Source organism: Rattus rattus, chromosome 7, assembly GCF_011064425.1.
Source record: "Rattus rattus isolate New Zealand chromosome 7, Rrattus_CSIRO_v1, whole genome shotgun sequence".
In the NCBI taxonomy this organism is placed as follows: domain Eukaryota; kingdom Metazoa; phylum Chordata; class Mammalia; order Rodentia; family Muridae; genus Rattus; species Rattus rattus.
The window spans coordinates 97,745,476-97,761,608 of NC_046160.1; the positions used below are offsets into that span (position 1 = coordinate 97,745,476).

At 37.1% G+C, this 16,133-nt stretch overlaps 1 protein-coding gene across 3 annotated transcripts in view; it reads left to right on the plus strand.

Moving 5' to 3' along the window:
- The window catches only part of Rbm25 (RNA binding motif protein 25), a 47,648-nt gene that overhangs the window by 18,890 nt on the left and 12,625 nt on the right, over positions 1–16,133 (plus strand). For all 3 annotated transcript variants that reach the window (XM_032908096.1, XM_032908097.1, XM_032908098.1), the window contains 6 exons: positions 6,245–6,430; positions 7,106–7,159; positions 7,375–7,458; positions 10,863–11,143; positions 14,311–14,521; positions 14,633–14,722. In XM_032908096.1, the coding sequence (XP_032763987.1) occupies positions 6,245–6,430; positions 7,106–7,159; positions 7,375–7,458; positions 10,863–11,143; positions 14,311–14,521; positions 14,633–14,722 (906 nt within the window). The remainder of the gene's footprint in view (positions 1–6,244; positions 6,431–7,105; positions 7,160–7,374; positions 7,459–10,862; positions 11,144–14,310; positions 14,522–14,632; positions 14,723–16,133) is intronic.

The following is a 16,133-nucleotide window of genomic DNA, read 5'->3' on the forward strand; positions in this document are numbered from 1 at the left end:
ATACAGGGAATTTGAGGCCAGCCTGGATGACATGAGACTTAAAGACCAAATAAGTTTTATTTTACCAGCAGCTTTCCCCCTGCATGATTCTTGTTTCCTTTGGATTGCTAGTGTTTAGATAATTTCACTGACATATGCTACATATCTTCACAAGGTAAACTTGCTTAATTGTCAGATCTAGTCTTCATGGTTAGGATTTCTGTCTGTATTTCCGTCTATGTTGGAATTAGTGTTCAGGTTTGTTGAATTACTATTACTATTATCTCTTGGTTTTTGTTTTAATATATTGGATTTTTTTAGAGATTTATTTATGTGTGAGTGAGCATGTATGTTTATGTTCACCATGTACACGTATTTCCTCTGGAAACGATAGGAGGTTATTATGTTTCCTGGAACTAGTTAAAAGCAGTTGTGAGCTACCATGTGTGTTGAGGGAACTGAACACACATCGTCAAGAGCAGCAAGTGCTGCTAACTGCTTAGTCCTCTCCAGCTGGTGTTCTGGCCTTTTTTGAGACAGGACCTCGTGTAGTCCAGGTTGGTTTCTTACTACTCTTTGTAGTATGACCTTGAACTCGTTCCCCCATTCCCTTCATGGGATTAGTTAGATTTTATGTCATTCATTGGATCTTTAAAGGAATTTGTTTTATTTGTGTTTGTAGGTTGGAAATGTATATATATGTGGAAATTAGAGGACAAGTCATGGAAGTTCTTTTCTATCATGAGGGTCCCAGGGATCAAACTGAGTTTGTTAAGTTGTGGCGAGGCCCCTTCACATGTTGAGCCATCTACTGGCACCAATCCACAAACTGTTTTTTATCATTATTCTCCTTGCCTTATTGCCCATCCAAGCTCATCATTAAAAATTTGTCTAATTATAATTAACGTGCTTTTGGTTCATATAGCTGTGATAAAACATCCTGGAGAGACACAACTCTCCTAGATAGGGAACTCATGACAAAAGTTCAACTTGGTGAGCCAATTAAATTAGTTTTACTGGTGTTCAGGAATATGGGTGAGGAGTTACAGGAGCAGAAATGACTCGATAGCCACATGAAGGCCCAATCAAGTATAGGTGACAGCTTATAAAACTGGGAAACTTGGCACACACTGCACAGCCTATATGCAGTTCAGTAGCGTAGAGAATGTCCTTTCCAAGGAACTGGTCTAAACCTCTTGGCAGCTTAGCTGGTTTCTTCTGTCTGGTCTTAAGAATCATCTCTGAGACACTTGTTTGCAGCTCAGCTTTCTTCCATCTGAGATGGTCTCATAGCTTTTATTGTTTATTCTAGCAGGGGAATCTGATTAGCTTCAGGGATTTCCTAAAGTTATCTTTGGTTCTTTTTTTTTTTTTTTTTTTTTTCTTTTCTTTTTTTGGAGCTGGGGACCCGAACCCAGGGCCTTTCGCTTGCTAAGCAAGCGCTTTACCACTGAGCTAAATCCCCAACCCCTATCTTTGGTTCTTAACCTTCCTGTTCAGAGAACTACAGGATGGAATGTTTGAGTTTGGAAAAACTTTTGACACAATAACCTGTATCACTAAATCCTGTCCTGAATCCACCCCCCCCCTCGAATGTGCTCTTATTATTTACAGTCTCTTTCTCTCAGCACAGCCCCCCACTCTGTCTGAGTCTCACATTTTATATACCTCCGACATCTATGATTTTCAGTAGATACCTTTCCTATTACCTAGAAAAAATGTCCTCATTATTAATAGTGTAACTATTTACTGAATAACAGTAGTAATTTTGTTGTTGACTTTTAGTTTCCTGTGACTCTGAGGCAAAAGGAAAGATCATGAGTTAGAAACAATAATTCCCTGTGAAATAAGATAATATTTCCTGATTTTGAATTCTAAGAAAAGTGGTTTTTTTTTTTTTTTTTTTTTTTTTTTTTTTTTTTTTTGTTAACTAAGTTAACTTGATTTAAGCCCTTGGTCCTGCCAAGGCTGGATCCCCCAGTGTAGGGGAGTGTCAAAGTGGGGAGGTGGGTGGGGAGCACCATAATTGAAGAAGGGGGAGGGGGATGGGATAGGGGATTTATGGGAAACTGGGAAAGAGGATAACATTTGAAATGTAAATAAAAAACACCTAATTAAAAAATAACTTGATTTAAAATATTTAAATCTGTAGATTAGTGTTTTTTCCCTTTTCATTTCCTTTAACTAGTGTTTAGTAAAATCATAAATTTTATTGGAGGTAAATATCCAGCCTGTTCTTGCTGCTTTTTGTCTGCCTACTCAGCAGTGTCTATAGAGACACTTGTGTGATTGTTTCAGACTCTGTTCACTCTGTGTACAAGAATAAAGGAGTGGGTGGGAAAGCTGGTTCAATGGTTACTAGCACTGGCTACTCTTGGAGGTGACCCAAGTTTTATTACCAGCACACATGGCAGCTTACAACTGCCCATAAGTCCAGTTTCATGGGGTCTGACACCTTCTTCTGGCCTTGCCTCCATGGGCAACAGGCATGCAAGTGGTATACATACAGGCAGGCAAAACACCCATACAAGTAAAAGAAAAATGGATTGGTGAGCTGGGGTTGGTGCATACCTTTAATCCCAGCATTTGGGAGGGAGAGGCAGGTTGATCTCTGAGGCCAGCCCTGTCCACCTCAGTCGGGCTAGCCAGGACTCTATCATGTGTCTTAGGAAGCAAAACAAAACAATGAGAATGAACTGGTAATTTTTGGAGGACAGATAGTCTCTGGAAAGCCATGTGCATTACAATCTAGTAGATAACGGTGCTTCAGGTGCTTCACATTATTGCTTCCAAGTTCTTTTAGTGAGCCAATGTTTTCTGAAAGAACTGCATTTGCTTTGGGTTTCCCCCAAAACTGCTTGCTTTTTTGATAGATTATGGAAGTTAGTCTGGAGAATGTCTCTAGAAGCTCTGTTTCCTGTCATTTTGGATTTGGAGAGGTAGAAGTTGAAATTGGGAAATTGTTTGGGAATTGTGAGCTTTGGATTATATTTGGCAGCTTGTCTAATCTTTTTAACAATCTAAAATAATTTTCTCCTTCCTTCTGTGATCTTTCAAGATATTTGTTTTTCTGATAATTAGCAATCAGTTAAGAGGCAGACTCATAAGCTTTCTTCCTAAAAATGTAGATTGAGAGGCAGTCAGCCATTTGAAACAGACTTGAATTTGGGTTTTTTTTTTTTTGTTTTTTTTTCCTTCATGATTATAATTGTGGCAAATAGCTATATTGATCCTTAAATGTCAGTTTGTAGGGATGATAATTTAGGGTCTACGGGTTATTTTTATGTAAGCCATTGAATTACAACTCAATTCCCATTCCTATAGTTAAAATCCTATGGAGAGTCTGCCAAGGGAGAAGAAACCAGAGCTAGGAAATGTCATACAGAACATATTTTTCTTCTGGATTTTATTTTATTTTATTTATTTTTTGACTGTTTAATTGTGAAGCCCTGTTTGGCCTGGAACTACCTGCCTCTGTCTCTCAAAGTGGTGGGATTAAAGGCCTTCAGTAACACACATAGTCCAGCAATGTGCTTTCTAGTGAATATTTTGATAGTGTAGAATTTAGATATCAAAAGTCAAGTTCCAAAGACCTGGGTTTGGTGCTACATAGTTTCAGCAGGAGGGTGAGAACAGTCTATCAGGTTTCAGGCCAACTTGGGCTGCATGTTGGTGTTTATGTGAGCAAAAACAATAACACTCTAAACACTAAATTTGAATTGTCCATAGCCATGTTACTAGAGCATTCTCTTTCATACAAAAGGTTCAGAAAGCCAAAGTCAAATCATTGAGGATTTTAGTGACAGGTGTATTTACCAATTTAAAATACAGTCACCACAATTATAGTTTACTAATATTGTTTAATAAATAATCTTAATAGTTTAATTACAGTACTGTGTAAAGCATCTTGTCCTTATCTAAGATGCCAAGTAGAAAATTGGCAACAAGAAGATTGGATGAAGAAGCAGGTTTGAGAAAGTAAGAAACTCTTAATAGAGTGGGTGTTTATCTTTGATATACTTCTATTTCTTACTATATATTAATAAACATTTATGATCAAAAATTCAATTTAAAAATTTGTGCTTTGGGGACCCCAATGGAGGAATTAGGGAAAGGACTGAAGGAGCTGAAGGGGTTTGCAACCCCATAGGAAGAACAATATCAACCAACCAGATCCCCCAGAGCTCCCAAGGACTAAACCACCAAAGAGTACACATGGAAGGACCCATGACTCCAGCTGCATATGTAGCAGAGGATGGCCTTGTCAGACATCAATGGGAGGAGAGGCCTTGGTCCCGTGAAGGTTCGATGCCCCATTGTAGGAGAATGCTAGGGCAGTGAGGCTGGGTGGGTAGGTGGGGGAAAGCTCCCTCCTAGAAGCAGCGGGGAGGGAGAATGGGATAAGGGGTTTATGGAGGGGAAACCGGGAAAGGGGATAACTTTTGAAATGTAAATGAAATAACCACTTCTTTTTAAAAAAAAAGAAAGGGGTTGGGGATTTAGCTCAGTGGTAGAGCGCTTGCCTAGGAAGCGCAAGGCCCTGGGTTCGGTCCCCAGCTCCAAAAAAAGAAAAAAATTGTGCTTTATGCTTTCTCACAGTATCATAGAGTATGCTCTGAATAAGAATTTAAATTAAATGTTAATTAATGTAAGGCTTATTGAATACATATGAAATTATTTCAAATGATAGAAACAAATTAATGATGCTTGTTATCAAATACCTGGTAAGTTATAATTGTTAGTACTCACATAGCATGAAATTCTATGTGTAGAGTTCAATGTGAACTGGCATTTATATGGAAGATTATAGTTCTTTTTTCTTGCTATATTGAGGGTTGAATCCAGGATAGCTATACCCCTGGTTCTACAAGCATGATTTTTGTTACATGCTGATGGAATCAGTATATATTTATCAAGTAAGTTGCTATTTTGGAACATACACTTTATAATTTTAGTTTAGAAAAATGGTTTTGTATGTACAATTTTCCATGTTTTTCCCTTCTATGTCATTATTTTTCCCCATGTTTTGAGTAAATAGTTGAGTTGAAAGTGAGGGGAAGTCAAAAAAGTTTTCAGGTTATAGTATAAACTCTATTTTTAGTTTTAACTGTATGAATTCTATATTTAGGGGTGCTAAGGCATGATTAGAAGCAACAGCAGTATGCTAGAAGGTTGTGTTTTTCTGAGACAGATTTTCTTTTTGAGATAGGGTTCTCTTAGGTGAGGGAAGTTTACCTAATAATTACCATCCTGCCTAAGGGCTATTTTTATTTGTCACTACTGCTGGCTTTGAGTGGAGATTAAACTCTACCTTTCACTTGTGGTATTTGCAGATTCATAGATTCATGCTAACTATTCTTTGAGGCTATTGCATCTAGTTGGAAGGGAAGGTAAAGTCTCATGTAATTCCAGTTGCCCACAAATTCCAAATCTTATCTCTGCCTCCCCAGTGCTGGGAATACAGATGTCAACCATCATTGCCCAATCAGAAGGTTACTCTTAAGTAATTATTACTAAAGTCTAAACAAATATATTTATGTATTTGATCTTTGTGGGGTTTTCTTTTTCTTTTTTCTTTTGAGCCCTGGTTGTTCTGGAACTTGCTCTGCAGTCCAGGCTGGCCATAAACTCAAGAGATATCTGTGGCTCTGTCTCCTGAGTGCTGAGATTAAAGGTGTACATCACCATTCCTGGCTATGTTTTGACCTACTGCACGTGCCAGTCAGATGGAAAGATGGACATATAGCATATGGTGGAGACACGGTTTCGCTCCAGAGCTCTCAGATTGTTCTGGGCCTATGTAAATAGGCAGATCCACTGGCCTCTGCATCCTCTGGGTTTAAAAGAGTATACCCCCATTCCTTGCCAGGTATATGGTTATTATAAGCAGCTCTTGCTGCACACAGAAATTATAGAAGCTGGGCTGGTTGAATTGACTTATTTTCTAATAAGGAATGTTGCTGCTAGGCCTGACCACCAAAGTTTCTTTCCTAAGATGCTTGTGGTGGAAGGAGTACTCAAGTTGTCTTCTTGACTTCCACATGTATGCTGTAGCACACACATATATTCAAACATAGAAGTAATTTTTTAAAAGATTAAAAAACATGTGTGGGGGGAAAAACATGTGGGGGAAAAGCCATTGTTTACAGCCCGTAACCTTTTCTGGTGATTAGGTTTTGTAGATACAGCTGTCTAGTGTTAGCCCATTCATATTTTTTTGGAATAATTTTTTTCTATTCTCTTCAAATTTGTGTTGGTTTTTAAGAACGCAAGACCAGAAACTGTCACTAATGATGATGAAGAAGCCTTAGATGAAGAAACAAAGCGAAGAGACCAGATGATTAAAGGGGCCATTGAAGTTTTAATCCGAGAATATTCCAGTGAGCTAAATGCCCCCTCACAGGAGTCTGACTCTCACCCCAGGAAGAAGAAAAAGGAAAAGAAGGAGGACGTATGTGTTTGACAATATAATAATTTATATAATTTGTTCTTCTTTAAAACACTGTGTTCCTTTAGAAACTCAGGAATTGTCTGTGTTATGAAAAATGCTATAAAATACACATTAAGGGATAGTGAAAGTTCCATTTTGATTTTCAGTGTCTTTTGGGCATTTTAGTTTTATCATTGACCAGATACAATTGTATTACTATAATCGTTATTTGGTCCAAGAGTGTTATTATTGGAAATTTGATATTATTGGAAATATTAAAGAGTTAGTCAGATATTAGGTAAAATTGAAAATTTCTCCCTCCACTGATATGGAAGGATAAAAATAACTAATTGATAGTAATTAAGAGGGTAAGTTACAATTTTTTGGCAAGAATTATAGGCAAATATTTTCTTAAGGTAGAGAAATTTTATTTTGTGCATGCAAATATATATCAAGTGATAATTTAGAATTCCTTATCTAAGGAATCAGTCCTGATACTCTTAAGAGTATTCTGGCTATTGAAAAGAAAGCATGTGATGGGTGATAGAGGGATTTAAAGATAAATCATTCTTACTGTAATTTGAAATCAAGAAAGTATCACAAGTAGTGTATTGTTGCCTGGATAAGTATGTAGTCAGTTTTATTATAGTGTAATGTGAGCTGTTTTTAAAAAAATCTTTGTGGGTTTCTCTGCAGATTTTCCGTAGATTTCCAGTGGCCCCATTGATCCCTTACCCACTCATCACCAAGGTTCGTTTGAACTGTAGGCTTTGACTTTTATGTGTGCACTACTAACTGCAGATATGTGATTTTTACCAGTATTATCGTCATAACTTTACGTTAGATCTTACTTCAAAGTTGGTTTTTGCTTAGATGTATTTGTAATACTTGCATGAAATATTGAATTGTGTCTCTTTTATATTAATGTATGTAAATCTCTATTCCTTTCTGTTCCCTTAATTTAGGAGGATATAAATGCTATAGAAATGGAAGAAGACAAAAGAGATTTGATATCCCGAGAGATCAGCAAGTTCAGAGACACACACAAGGTAGTATTCTTGGTTTTTCACTTGATACCAATCTAGACTTTTTACAGAATCCAAAGCAAACAGACAAGAAAATCAACTTTACATTAGAATATAACTTATTGCCTTTAATAGGCTTAATTGATACTGAGGTAGAAACAAAAGAACAGAAGACTAATACCATATTTAAAAGTGGTCATTGCTAATTTTTCTCAGTCACTGACTACTACAGTCATCTCACTTTAATATAACAAAAGTTAATATATAGATTTCAACATAAACATCAAGGTCAGATTAAACTATATTCAGGGGGTAGAAGGATAACATACATACAGTTCAGTTTATTTTGTGGGCAGGTCTTTAATCTTAGGAAAACTTTTAAAGAGCTGAGATTAAAATTTAAGATTTATATTTGTGTGGAATAAGTTTGAGTGGGGGAGATTTTAAAAAGTAGGCCAGTGATTACCAGACTTACCAAATTATAGATGCATGGAAGAACTGTAAATTCCCATAAAGCTAATCTATTCATTGACCCCCACCATTATGATAGAGATCATATGGTGACTAATGCAAGATGAAACTCTCAGCTTGGAAAGTAACAAGGAATAGGATGTAAGTATGAGCTTCTGTTTTTTATTATATTTATGGATGCCCCCTCAGAAAAATATGCAAAGGGGTAACTGGCTTGGAAATGGGTATTTGTATATAGTAAATCCCACTCACGAGTTTTGCCTATTTAAAGCTTCTCTCAATGACAGTGCATCTGTGAATGTTCGCTGATATTGAAGGTGATGCTTTCGGATGGTGAAATGGAAAGTGCATGATGTATTTTGATATTAGAGGTAATAAGTAAGCCATTATTGGTTCTGACTAGACTGAGAAGTACATAACATAACTCAGTGGGGTTAAGTGTTCACTTTCTCTATATCGATACTTATTTTTTCTTACTGCTTTCAAAATCCCAAGTTGACAATTAATGCTGATTATCAGTGCCGCTGAACACTTAATGTCCAGATACCCAACCATAGCTCACATACAGTGCTTTTTCAGGAAGTAAATGTGTATAAAAGCACAAATGTAACTCCCAGAAGGTTGAGAGTTACAGTGCTAGTCTGTGGAAAGTCATTGTAGAATACTCCATGTATGTTCACTATTCCAGTTGAAGGCCGAGTAAGCTTAAAAATGGTATACAGTTGTGTGTGTGGTTTACCCCCTTCTGTTTTTATTTATTTGTTTTAAACCCTGTCATGTTATTGGTGAATTATGAGGAAATGAGGTTGGTAAAAACTTTTAACTCACGAGGTACTACTTCAGCACTTAGGGGTGTCAGGCATTTCACTGCCTTAGTATTACTTTTACTGATGGCAATGTTCTGAATTTCCAAAATGTGATTTAGAAATAAAAGATATCAAAACAAAAAAATAAAAACCAGTTCTCTTTGGGTGGTGTGGTTAAGGGAAATTTGAATTCTTAGCAATAAAAAATGAGCTCAGTGAACCTTTGCATGTTTTGGTATGAGATTATTAAATAACCATAGACTGTCAGGGTATCAGCGTGGCAGGGGGCGTCCATTTACAGCACGGATGAGTCTGAAGAGAGAATAAGGTAAGATTTTTGATTTTTTTTTTTAAATTCTTTCCTTTTCTCTTCATAACTTTGTTTATTGTTTTAAGGAATCATTTCATTTCTTTATTCTTTCTTAAAATATGCATATATATGCGATATCTGCTTGTATACATACACATATTGCATATATAAATAGCTTCTTAGAAGCATATAGTATGGAGTAGATTCTCAGTTTTGTGTACATAGAACAAGTAAACATAAAATGAGTTCTGAAAAATTGTATTTACATCAGAGAAAAGGTAGCATATTAAATAACGGGAGTTAAAAATTGAGGACAAAAGAGATTATCTCCAAAATAAATTTCTTAAGTGTATGACACTGAGGTAAGTTTTATGTAGTGTAGATTCATCTTAAAATATGAATTTAAATCCATCAGGAGTATTTCAGAAATTAGATTTTCTCCCTGTAATAGCTTTCGGTTTCTAGCCTCTCTCCATGTCTCCTATCTTTCCTTTCTAATTTCAATGTATTCAGTATTGGCTTTGCCTGTATGCTAACTTAGATCAGCAGCTGAATATATTGATGCTTCTCATACACTAGCTTTTCTTTCATAATCCTCTCTCAGTTCTTTGGTCCGTGAGCAAGAAAAAAAGTATCTAACAGGTAAGACTGCTTTTTAAAGTTTTAAATGCTTTACATTACTGAGAAAAAGAAAAATGCACATTTTATTGTTGCAGTTTAAATTTCATTTCAGTGAAATTAAACACAGAACTTCAGGGATAAATGTGTTTTGTTTTTGTTTTATTTGTTTGGGTTTTTGTTGTGCTTTCTTTTCCTCATCTTAGTTTGTATAGAGATCTTGTGGTACACTGGTAATCTTTGAGGATACACACTGGTCTAACTGTCTATCTGTGAACCGTGTACTTGCTCTTCCCAGAAACATAGCTTGTAGGCAAGGTTAATCCAGTGTTGGCGAGCCATGTCCTAGTACAACATCTGTAAGTTAATACAAGATCCTTGCAAGGGTGGATTTATCATTGTAAATATATCTTTTATTGTTTTACAGGCATAATGGTGGGCATAACTATTCTGCTTTTAACTATTGTAAATTAAAATAACTGCAATTGTGTATATGTTGTTTGAAGTGAGTGGTTGTCAAAGTTTCTGCATTTGGTGGCGTCTCCATCTTATAATGATAGGAATAAGTATTTCCATAATTAAGGCAAAAGATCTTGGCTAAATTTAGCTTCTGCCTCTTTTGGAGGGTGGGCAACCTGGAGGGCAGAAGATTGTTGTTACCATGACTTGACTGTCTTCTCCCTGTACTTTAAAACCCACATCTAGTTACCTTCAATAGTGAGTAATGTAGAGTCATAAATACTTTCGCTGTTCCCACTGACTTACAGACATTTACAATGGGCAGAATTAAGTTTTAGTTTAATTGATTTTCTTTCTAGAAATTACTACGAATCACTACATTCTTCATGGTTATTTTAGATTTTAGTCAGTAGCCTGCCACTCTTAAATTCTTTTTTTTTTTTTTTTCCGGAGCTGGGGACCGAACCCAGGGCCTTGTGCTTCCTAGGCAAGCACTCTACCACTGAGCCAAATCCCCAACCCCAGTAGCCTGCCACTCTTAACACAGATTTCCCCACCCAAGATTGGAGATTCCTGTTATGTTTAGAGTATTGGTTTTGCACGAAATCTAGCTTTGCGATTGTTTCACTTTAATGTGTTTTTTAAAAAAGCCACAAATCCTGGTGGTTTGATGCTTTTCTTACCAGTATTGGGCATTGCGCCGGGGAATGTCTGAATACTGGAGGCACAGAATTAACTCTAAAAGTACTTTTGTTGGTTTCTAGAAACTGGAAGAAGAGAAAGGCAAAAAAGAAAAAGAAAGACAGGAAATTGAGAAAGAACGGAGAGAAAGAGAGAGGGAACGTGAAAGGGAACGAGAAAGGCGAGAACGGGAACGAGAAAGGGAAAGAGAACGTGAACGAGAAAAGGAAAAAGAACGGGAGCGGGAACGAGAACGGGATAGGGATCGTGACCGCACAAAAGAGCGAGACCGAGACCGAGAGAGAGATCGGGACCGGGACCGAGAAAGGAGCTCAGATCGAAATAAGGATCGAAGTCGATCAAGGTAAAACTTCATACAAACGGCTGTTTCTGATAGTGTAATTACATTACAAGATTCCTCTGAGGAACTATTTGTATTTGAGTGATAAAGTTTTCCATAGATTGGCTATATTGTACAAAGACGTTATTGATGAAAGTAACAAAATTTAGTTTTGTCTTTGTTTCTTTGAGACAGGGTCTTTCTATTTAGCCTTGGTTGTCCTAGAACTAGCTCTGTAGAACAGGCTGGCCTCAAATTCACAGAGATATGCCTGCCTAGCCTCTGAGTGCTGGGACTAAAGCGGCTACCACTGCTACTACAGATGAAGTTGAGGCAAAGGAATGAATTCACAATCAGGGTTTGGGTATTAAGTTCCAGGCTAACTGGATTTACAGTTAGTGCATCTCAAAAGCATTCCTAGGACTGGAGCATTACGTTACATTAGCCATTGAGCACTTGCTAGCTACTCTTGCAGAATCAGTATCCAGGACCAGTGTGATGGCTCACTACTGTAGTCCAGGAGATCTAACATGTGGAGCACATGTGTACATACAAGCAAGTCACTCACAGACATAAAATAATAATGTGCTGGGTGTGGTGGCACACACCTTTAATCCCAGCACACAAGAGCTAGAGGCAGGGGAATCTCTGAATTCAAAACAGCCTAGTGGAAACATGTGTCTTTAAAAACAAGACGAAAAAATGTTTGTTTTCAGTTTTCAGTCCTGAGGGTAGAAGAAGGTGGGGTGATAGTGGTGAGAAAAACAATGTGCTTTTCTTTTCTGTAGTTACTTTCTATCTGAGGCTAGTTTTGTAAACTTAGAACCAATTGTTCCTTCAGTGTTAGGGAAGACAATTTAATTATTTCCTTAAATTGGTACACTATTTTTCTTTTTTGTATTGAGACCTACCAGTATATGTCTGTCTGTGTCCCTGCGCCCATCTGTTTTTCTTGATTTATAGTAATTTTACCTTTTTAGAAGGTATTGTAAATTTTTTTGGTTGTTTATTTGTAATAATAAGCAAAGATAAGAAAAGAACAGTGATTGAAAAGATAGGAAAACTCATCAAAAACTTTGAAAATACATGACTTGTTGCAATGTAGCTTCATGAAGAAGACCTACTTTGATACCTTGGAATTATTGATGAGATAAGCATTATAACCAAAACTATGTTGGGAATGAACAAGTTTATTTCAGTTTAGTGTTCTGTATAACAGTCTACCATTCAGGGAAGCCAGAGCAGTAGCCTGAGTTTGTTGGTGAAGTAGAAACGGGCCAAATGTGTTACATAGCATAGGACCACCTGCCCCAGGATGGTGCTCCCCAGCCTTAAGTGAGCTGGATCCTCTCTCATCAATCTTTAGTCATGACAGTCCCTGCATGCAGACTTGCCAGACTGATGGAGGCATTTTCTGAGTATTCCTAGATACGTTTAGATTTGTGTTATGTTGACAAAAAATCCAACCAGCATTATACCTGCACCATGTTGATGGAATTGCATGCTTAGTATATATTATCTCCATCTTTCTCCCTTTCTTGATGCAGCCCTTGGTGAGACTTTGGCATTCTATGAAAGCAAGCAATTCCTTTTAAAAGGTATGCTTCAAAGCCGGGGCTGGTGGTACATACCTTTAATCCTAGTACTTTGGAGGCGGAAGCAGACAGATCTCTGAGTTTGAACATCTAGCAAATTCTAGGCCAGTTGAGACTGTGCATAAGTGAGACCCTGTCTCAAGAAAACCATGCACAAGTACAAATGTCCATCTTAGCATATTGTCTCATATCTGCATTGATTTATTTTATCGGGCTAACGTGCTGTACTAAGGGTATTTTTTCTCAAATATTCATTTTTAATTGTATATGTGTTTGTCTATATGCGTGCAGGTAGAGGCTAGATGGGGTGGAGTGGATTCCCTGAGCTGAAATTACAGGCAGCTGTAGGTGTAGGTTGTCTAGTGTGGGTATCAGTAACTAAACTCTGTCCTCTGCAAGTAGTAAGTATTCTTAACTACAAATCAATCTGTCTAGTTCTTGTAGCATAGTTTTATTCTAAGTTAAATGTTCAGTTTGTTTATGTGTATTTGGGGAGGAGGGATGTTTGGGTTTTATGTAGTCTAGGTGGGCTCTTGATTCTCTTACCTTAGCCTCATAAGTACCTGGGGTTATAGTTATTGAGCTATCTCTAATTTCTTTAATTTAAAATGTATGTTAGCCTCTAGCTCAGCTCCAGGAGATCTGAGACCTTCTAGACACACACACACACACACACACACACACACACACACACACACACACACACACACGCAGAGAGAGAGAGAGAGAGAGAGAGAGAGAGAGAGAGAGAATTCTCTTGCTTAGCTCTAGATTGCCTTTTCTCTCTCTCTCTCTGTCTTGAAGATTTATTTTTATGTGCATTGTGAGGGTGCCATATCCTCTGGAATTGGAGTTAAAGACATCTGTGGGCTGCCATGTAGGTGCTGGGAATTGAACCTGGGTCTTCTGGAGGAGCAACCAGTTCTCTAAGCTGATAAGCTATTTCTCCAACCCCCCTAGAGGTGTCTTTTCACCATGCTTTATTAGGCTTTTATATTTATATTTCTTTGGGAAAGAGCAATGTGCTTTTACCCTTTTTTTTAAAGGCAGGTTCTCTAGAGACCTGCAGAGGACCGGGATGATCTCAAACGCAGAGATCAGCTTGCTATTGCTTCCCAGACATTTGGGATTAAAATTGTCTTCCACCATGCTTGGCAACATTTTTTTTGTACAAAATTGTGTATTCAGTTTATGACTAGGCACAATTAGTAATTTTTCAGTCTTTTATATAAATTTGGGTTTTATGTTTACTTTTTGTAAGGTATATAATTATCATTGACTTCAGAATGCAATTTAGAACTTGTTGATAGAATTAAAATCCTGTTGATGTTTAATTCGTACATTAAACAAAAAGTACATTAAACAAAAAGCAAGATTTTAATTCCTACATTGGGATTAAAACCTTATTCATTTTAGAAAAAATGCCTGACTTTTGATTCCCTAGTCTATGTCTCTTTGAGTATAGAGAAGTTAACACTAAATTTTGACTTGTTTATATATTGATTTATCATACATATTAGAGTTTCCCTTTTTTCCTAAAGAAAAAGAATAGAATGGTGTAAAATATATGACATATTTAATGTCCTATTTCCATAGAGAAAAAAGTAGAGATCGTGAAAGGGAACGGGAACGGGAGCGAGAGAGAGAACGGGAGAGAGAACGGGAGAGAGAGCGAGAACGGGAGAGAGAACGGGAGCGTGAAAGAGAGAAAGACAAGAAAAGAGACAGAGAAGAGGATGAAGAAGATGCATATGAACGAAGAAAACTTGAAAGAAAACTTCGAGAGAAAGAGGCTGCTTATCAAGAGGTAAACTGAGGAAATTCTCTTTCTAAAAATTCATAGTTTCACTTAGGATGGTGAGGCAGGTTTTACAGAATCCTGTGTTGAGTTTTAAATTTCTGAAACTTTTTTTCTTAGCGCCTTAAGAATTGGGAAATCAGAGAACGAAAGAAAACTAGGGAATATGAGAAGGAGGCGGAAAGAGAAGAAGAAAGAAGAAGAGAAATGGTGAGATTTTAGGTTTTAAAAGGTGTATGTATTGTCGGGTTGGGGATTTAGCTCAGTGCAAGCGCAAAGCCCTGGGTTTGGTCCCCAGCTCTGAAAAAAAGAAAAGAAAAAAAAAAGGTGTATTGTCAAGTAAGAAACGTTCAGTTTTACTGTCAAACAGAAAACCTTACAAATGAAATATGTCAGCTCGGGGGGTTGTATTTTTTTGTTTGTTTGTTTTGGGTTTTTTTTTTTTTTTTTTTTTTTTTGTGGTGGTCTCACTGTGTGGCTCAGACTGTCCTGGAATCAACAATGTAGACTAGGTTAGTCCTGAACTCAGAGTGATAGCCTAGATTTCTTCTTGCTTTTTTTTTTTTTTTTTTTTTTTTTAATATTTATTTTATTTGTATGAGTACACTGTTGCTGTATACAGACATACCAGAAGAGGCATGAGATCCCATTACAGATGGTTGAGAGTCACCATGTGATTGCTAGGAATTGAACTTAGGACCCCTGGAAGAGCAATCAGTGCTCTTAACTGCTGAGCCATCTCTCCAGCCCCTGGCTTGGATTTCTTATTCCAAATAACTTTGAGATAGACTTATTACATATGTCTTCCTACTTTTCAAATATTTGCTCCCCATTAATGAATGTTTTCATGGTATCAATCTACCCTAGTGAATTATAGAAACTTAGAATTAATGTGACATCATTTGGATAAGATTCTAAAAACTTGTTGAGCTGGGAGAGTTTCCTGCAGCTACAACCATATTATTGTTCAATCCCCACCCCTACATTGTGAATTCAATTAACCAATCACTTGGTTGAGAGAGAATATTGATACTCTCAAGTTGTACCCTGACTTCCACATGTGTCTTGTGATCTCCATAGGCACATTCACAAATAAAATCTTAAAGTTTTTCTTTAATATAGCTATGGAAATTTGCTTAATTAGACAGTATAATTGTGTGGAAGTTGTTCTTTTGCGGGGAGCTATTGTTTTTTTATTTTTTAGTCTTTGGGTTTTTTGACACAGTTTTTCTGTGTAACTTGTGGAATTTGATAGACCAGGCGTTCTTTGAATTCATAGAGATCTAACTGTCTATGTGACCCAATGAGATTAAAGGTACGCACCATTACCCCTTGGTTTATTTTGGGTTTTAAGCTTTATTCATTTTTATTTTATGTGCTTGGTGTATTGACTGCATATATGTGTATGTGGGTGAGGCAGATCCTATGAAACTGAAATTAGGAACAGTTGTGAACTGAAACATAGGAGCTGGGAATTGAACCTGGGTCCTCTGGAAGAGCAGCCATTGCTCTCAACTGCTGAGCGAGTTTTTTCATCCCTTCTTGGCAGTGTTGTAAGCAGAAGTATATTTAGCACTTATCAGGTAGTTTTCTTATGCTACCATATTCTCTTCATATTGTC